Here is a 7,436-nt window from a genome sequence, read left to right as displayed (position 1 = left end):
ACCAATAATGGTTAATTTATTGGTTTTCGTTACCTTTCAGTTATGAAAACCAATTACAACCTTTAAAAGGTTATGGTCCCTATTCCTTCCCAAGAGTGAAAAAACAAGAATACTGTTTTGTCTTCTAAATCCTCTCAAGGAGAAACATAAGGCACATAAGGGAAAGGATTAGAAGGCTCTAACAAAGTCAATATTAAGGTTTTATTGACAATCAGACGCTTCCGTTTAATCGTTCATCAATGGATTCAGGTATGTCATTTTGTCTTGATCTCTTGATAATACACATGGTAAATGATCTAAAGTGTAAGGTTTATGTTCTGAAATTTTATGTTTACAAGTGGTATCAGAGCCAACATATCATGTGTCTTATCAGAATTGATATGCTTTATTCATTCTATTTAGTTTCCTGGAATCAGATTCTGAATTTTCTTATGGATGTAAATTCTGTTTTTTCCTGTTTTGTTCTGTGAAAATGGCAGTTTTTTTTTTTGGACCCGTCAATTCTATTTATATATGTATATATATAATTGGAATTGCTTCAGATTATATAACATATACGGGGTCACAAATTTAGAAATCTTTAAATTTAATGTAATTTCATACAACGTCTACAGAAATTTAATTTTCTAACATTCTCAATATAAGTCAATTCAAACAAGATGTCACAAAAGTGATCTCTCTTGTCTAGATTGTTTTATATGGAATGTTTTGAAGTTCATGTCTGTGTATCTCATGCGGGTATTTATCGGTCCAAAGACATGATTAAAACTTGGCAGAATTACACACACATTTTGTGGTGATAAACATGTGCCAATTGTCAAGAAAACCTAATGTGAATAATAAATCCATCAAAAGATAGATTTGTTATTTGACATAACTTATTGTCAATGTTTGATCATTACAACAAGAATACCACTTACAGTTAATATCACTACCCAAAGGTTTGGTATTAATGTTGTGCTAGGTATCTTGAGATGTTGTCATTTTTTTAGAGATTATCTGTTTGGTAACTTAATGTGAGCATTCCTTTTATTTTCTTGTCTATTCAGCTTTAATGTCGACTACTTCAATCTCTGCCAACATGAACAATGTTCCAATGTTAAATGGAACAAACTTTAAGGACTGGAAAGAGAACATATTGATTGTTCTCAGCTGCATGGACATAGACTTGGCATTAAGAATGCCAAAACCGAATGCTCTCACTGCACAAAGTACTCCTGAGGAAACTGTGTACTTTGAAAAGTGGGATCGTTCTAACAGGCTAAGTCTTATGATCATGAAGCGTGGGATTCCAGAAGTTTTTCGGGGTGCAATAACAGAGGAAGTTACCGTTGCCGGTGAATTTCTTTCAGAAATTCAAAAGCGTTTTGCTAAAAACGATAAGGCTGAAACAAGCACGCTTTTAGCAAGCTTGATTTCAATAAAGTATAAAGGCAAGGGTAATGTTCGCGAGTACATCATGGAAATGTCTCATCTGGCTTCAAAACTTAAGGCACTAAAGCTCGACTTATCTGATGATTTGCTCGTGCATTTAGTTCTCATCTCTCTTCCTGCACAATTTAACCAATTTAAGGTCAGTTATAACTACCAGAAGGAGAAATGGACTCTCAATGAGCTCATTTCATTTTGTGTGCAAGAGGAAGAGAGATTGAAGCAAGAAAGGACTGAAAGTGCTCATCTGGCAAGCACCTCCAAGCATACGGGCAAAAGAACGCATAAGGGAAAAGAAGTTGCTATTCCTCAGGGTCCGGAACCAAAGAAACAGAAAGTGCAGGATGGTTGTTTCTTTTGTGGCAAGCCCGGACACAGAAAGAAGGATTGTGCCAAATACGTCGCCTGGCGTGTAAAGAAAGGTACATTTCATGTTTTGGTCTGTTCTGAAATAAATTTAGCTTCAGTACCAAGAAACACTTGGTGGGTAGATTCTGGTGCTACTACTCACATATGTGTTTCTATGCAGGGTTGCCTGAACTACCGAAAGCCAACTGATGCTGAAAGATACATCTTTGTGGGTGATGGCAAGTCGATAGAAGTGCAGGCAATAGCGCACTTTAGATTATTACTGAAAACTGGTTATTATTTGGATTTATTAGACACTTTTGTTGTACCGTCCTTTAGACGGAATTTAATTTCTGTTTCTATATTGGACAAATTGGGATATTATTGTTCTTTTGGAAATATGAAGTTTAGTATGTCTATTAATTCCAATGTTGTTGGTACTGGTTTACTTAATGTGTTTGATAATCTATATTTGCTCGAAACTATTGCATCTTATAATGCAACCTTGCACGTGGAATCACGAGGTACAAAGCGTAAATTCACTAAGGAAAATTCAGCCTCATTATGGCACAAACGCCTAGGTCACATCTCTAAATCTAGAGTTGAGCGCCTTGTGTCTGATGGAATTTTAGACTCTCTTAATTTTTCAGATTTTGATGTCTGTGTTGAGTGTATCAAGGGAAAACAGACCAAAATAAAGAAATATGGTGCCCATAGGACTACAGATGTCTTAGAATTAATTCATACGGACATTTGTGGCCCATTCCCTATGGCGTCTTGGAATGGTCAACATTATTTTATCACATTCATAGACGACTATTCCAGATATGGGTATCTATTTCTTATCCATGAGAAATCACAGTCTTTGGACGTATTCAAAAAAAAATTTAAGGCCGAAGTTGAGTTACAACTCAACAAACGGATTAAAAGTGTCAGGTCTGACCATGGTGGTGAATACTATGGCAGATATGATGGATCAGGTGAACAACGTCCAGGATCGTTTGCAAAATACCTGGAGGAATGTGGAATCGTCCCACAATACACCATGCCAGGATCACCTAGCATGAATGGTGTATCTGAGAGACGAAACCGGACTCTTAAGGATATGGTAAGAAGTATGATCAGTCATTCTACTTTACCAGAGTCCCTCTGGGGTGAGGCTCTAAAGACAGCAACTTATATCTTAAATTGGGTGCCAACTAAAGCAGCTGCAAAAACACCTTATGAGCTTTGGGTTGGGCGAAAGCCTAGTCTAAAACATTTGCATGTGTGGGGGTGTCCTGCTGAGGCGAGGCCTTATAAACGTCATGAACGAAAATTGGACTCTAAAACCATTAGCAGCTACTTTATTGGCTATGCCGAACGATCACGGGGTTACAAGTTTTATGATCCCACAAATAGGTCAATATTTGAGACGGGAATTGCAACATTTTTTGAGAATGTTGAGTTTGGGGGGAGAAATCCAGTTAGAGATATTGTCTTTGAGGAGGAAGCAGGAGTAATCCCACTTCCTACTACTACTTTTGACCAATCACAGGTTCCTATACCTGTCATTGCTCGAGAAGTAATTTTGGATCCTCAACCTGACAATGTTGTTCAAGATAATATAGTTCAAACCCCCATTCAAGATGAGGTAATTGTTCCTGAGGAACAAACTCTACAACCTTAACCTCAAGAATCTGTGCCATTAAGGCGATCCACCAGAGAAAGGAGATTTGCATTTTCAGATGATTATATTGTATATCTCCAGGAACATGAGGTAGAAAATGGAATGTCGAAAGATGATCCAATCAACTTTCGTCAAGCCATGGAAAGTTCCAACTCTCATAAGTGGATAGAAGCCATGAATGAAGAATATAAGTCTATGCAAGACAATAAAGTTTGGGAACTTGTCTCATTACCAGTTCGTGCGAAGCCCGTAGGTTGTAAATGGATATTTAAAACCAAAAGGGATTCAAATGGTAATGTGGAGAGGTATAAGGCACGTCTTGTAGCCAAAGGCTTTACTCAAAAAGAAGGAATTGACTTTAAAGAAACTTTCTCTCCAGTTTCTTCGAAAGATTCTTTTAGGACAATTATGGCACTTGTTGCATATTTTGATCTTGAGTTGCATCAGATGGATGTCAAAACAGCTTTTCTTAATGGTGACATTAAAGAAACAATTTATATGGTGCAGCCAGAAAACTTTGTGTCAGGAGACCCAAAGAATATGGTTTGCAAATTGACTAAATCCATCTATGGACTCAAACAAGCTTCTCGTCAGTGGTACTTCAAATTTCATCAAGTTCTCACTTCGTATGGTTTTGAAACTAACGTTGTTGATGAATGTGTGTATCACAAGTTCAGTGGGAGTAAACACATATTTTTGGTTTTATATGTTGACGACATATTGCTTGCCACAAACGATATAAACTTATTGCATGACACCAAGAGATTTCTATCTAAGAATTTTGAAATGAAAGATCTTGGTGATGCTTCCTTTGTATTAGGAATCGAAATACTCCGAGATCGTTCTCGGGGTATTTTGGGATTATCACAAAGGAGCTATATCGAAAAAATACTCATTAGATTTGGCATTGTAAATCAGGTGAAACCCCGGTTGCTAAGGGAGACAAGTTTAGTCTCGGCCAATGCCCGAAGAACAGTCTTGAAATTCAAGAAATGCAGAAGATTCCTTATGCCTCGGCTGTAGGGAGTCTAATGTATGCTCAAGTATGTACGCGTCCGGATATTGTGTTTATAGTTGGCATGTTAGGCAGATATTTAAGTAATCCTGGCATGGATCATTGGAAAGCAGTCAAGCGTGTTATGCGAATTTACAGAGAACAAAGGAATATATGCTCACATATAGGAGATCGGATAAGTTAGAGGTCATTGGATATTCCGACTCCGATTTTGCTGGATGCCAAGACAGTAGGAAATCCACATCAGGCTATATTTATCTGTTAGCTGGCGGAGCAATTTCTTGGAGGTCTGCAAAGCAGACGCTCATAGCTTCGTCCACCATGGCTGCAGAATTTGTAGCATGTTATGAGGCATCAAACCAAGGGATATGGCTGCGGAATTTTATCACTGGGTTGCGTATTTTGGAAGGCACTGAAAGACCACTTAAGATATATTGTGATAATAAGTCTGCAGTTTTATATTCCAATAACAACAGGAGCTCGACAAAATCAAAGCATATTGATATCAAGTTCCTAGTTGTAAAAGAAAGAGTGCAGAGTGGACAGATTTCCATAGAGCACATTGGGACAAACTCCATGATAGCGGATCCACTTACGAAGGGACTACCACCCAAGGTCTTTCATGAGTACACTGCTCAGATGGGTGTTGTTCTATTTGAGAACATTCTGGTTTAGTGGGAGTTTGTATTTATATTACTGCTTTATGTCAGTCTTGAGTTTTATCTATGTAATTAGATTAATTTCTGCAGAAATGATGTATTCAGTTTATTACGCTCTGTTACGTATTGTGAAGTATTGATCTCAATAAAGTTAAGTAGGACCAGTTGGAAATAGGCATGTATGGATCACATCACATGTAATTTCCATGCTACGCATCCATGATTGATCTATGTCATTTAGCTGTATTAGTATACGTGACCATTGGTGGGTCGAGTTACGATTGATGTAACGAAGACCGCTTTGATCCTATATTAATATAGTTAATGGACAAGATTGTTTGGATACCCTCAAGTTATGATAACAAATTTCTGAGCTCACTAAAGTTAAGCACATTTTTCAGGATACATATGTGGTCCAGTGGGAGATTGTTAGATAATGTCTCAATGGGACCACATAATTAAATGTGGTGTTATCATTTATAAGAAGCCTACAATTTAAGTGATTCAATTTAGTTAATAGGCTTAAGGGTATATGTGTTATGGACCTAATGTGTAGATACTAGTTGTATAATTTCTATTTCTATGAGGGGCAGAAATAGAAATTAAAACATATTGGTTAAAGTTGGTTTTCATTACCTTTCAGTTTTAAAACCAATAATAATAATGGTTAATTTATTAGTTTTTATTACCTTTCAGTTATGAAACTAATAATGGTTAATTTATTGGTTTTTATTACCTTTCAGTTATGAAACCAATAATGGTTAATTTATTGGTTTTCATTACCTTTCAGTTATGAAAACCAATTACAACCTTTAAAAGGTTATGGTCCCTATTCCTTCCCAAGAGTGAAAAAACAAGAATACTGTTTTGTTTTCTAAATCCTCTCAAGGAAAAACATAAGGCACATAAGGGAAAGGATTAGAAGGCTCTAACAAAGTCAATATTAAGGTTTTATTGACAATCAGACGCTTCCGTTTAACCGTTCATCAATGGATTCAGGTATGTCATTTTGTCTTGATCTCTTGATAATACACATGGTAAATGATCCAAAGTGTAAGGTTTATGTTCTGAAATTTTATGTTTACACACGTCATATCTTAGAAGCCGAATCTTTAGTTGCATCTCATGAGTAAATTGCATTAGGATTTTGTATATAAGATCATGCATGTTTTACTAACTTTATTTTGTAGCTGTTCGCGGCACGTCGGTAAATATGTAATTTTTTATGTTTTAGCATCCTGCTTGTGTGTGTTTTTCTTATTATGTTTAAGCATCCTACCATGTGGCTACTTGCTTATTTGATATAATTGTATGAATACCAGTAGATGGAGGTTGTGTCGCTTAATTTGGAATGATGATTTTTCATGTTTATAAACTCAATTTATTTGGGTTATACATCTTCAAAGCTCTTTCAAAAGTACATGAAATCAAGTTGTTCCAAAATGAGTGACATAGTCTATATTTGTATGCTTCACATAGTAAATTTTAGGATTTATTAAATAATCAGAACATGAACATATAAAGAAAATAAAATTTATATCATGGTTTAGTAGAGGCCGATCTTTTGATCGGGTGAGCGGGGGTGCTCATTATTGACCTTCCCCTCTCATACCTAAGGTTCCGAGCCAAGCATTCTTGGTTATGACGAACAATGGCCTTGGCGCGAGTCATGGGTTTCCTAATTTTCCAAAATAAATATTAGGTGGCGACTCTGAGATCTAATGACGCAGTCCATTTTTTACAAAACTGCAATAAAGTAGATTTTCAATAAAAGTTTCTAAATTTGGACTCTTATCTATGTTTTATATTGCACTAGTGAGGCTAGATTAAAGAGATCGAGGGTCCGAACTGTTTAACGAGCACGGGTACCCCCCGGGCATGTTACACTACCATGTGAAGCTAACTAGGCATGCACGTAAGACACAAGGAGGGGAGGCTAACCCTTCCAATTTTGGACTTCAAAACATGTTTTCTACCACTGAAATAACTCTGAATTTCAGTGGTTTAAAGGCCCAAAAAGTTTGATTTGAGTATGCTAAAAGATGGCACAAAAGGCTTCACAATTAATCAACAAGAAGGGTAGACTATCCCTTAACACAAAATAACCTCAAATCACCATTTTTAAATCATAAAAACAGAGTTTTTTTCAGTTCAAATCCACCCCAAAAACAGTACAAAAAGATGGCAAAAACAAGTGTCAAAAACAAGCTTAAAGGGTAAAGGTTATACCTTTTGAAGTAAAGTACAAAATAGGCACAAATCTGGGCTTAAACCACCTTCTAGAGCTCAAAGGAAGCTCCAAGAGAGCTTCAAG

The 7,436-nt window shown here is 36.5% G+C and overlaps 1 protein-coding gene across 1 annotated transcript; it reads left to right on the top strand.

Moving 5' to 3' along the window:
- The first annotated feature begins 792 nt into the window (after positions 1 to 792).
- LOC145805963 (uncharacterized) lies at positions 793 to 2,091 on the top strand. Its single transcript, XM_082901459.1, has 2 exons — positions 793 to 1,853; positions 1,961 to 2,091. The coding sequence occupies exons 1-2, from the start codon at positions 1,055 to 1,057 to the stop codon at positions 1,987 to 1,989; spliced, it is 828 nt and encodes a 275-aa protein (XP_082757585.1). The 5' UTR covers positions 793 to 1,054; the 3' UTR covers positions 1,990 to 2,091.
- The last annotated feature ends 5,345 nt before the right edge of the window (positions 2,092 to 7,436 follow it).

Source organism: Camellia sinensis, chromosome 13 (assembly GCF_055761805.1).
Source record: "Camellia sinensis isolate YWXY chromosome 13, ASM5576180v1, whole genome shotgun sequence".
Taxonomy (NCBI): domain Eukaryota; kingdom Viridiplantae; phylum Streptophyta; class Magnoliopsida; order Ericales; family Theaceae; genus Camellia; species Camellia sinensis.
This window is presented reverse-complemented; position numbering and strand designations above follow the sequence as displayed.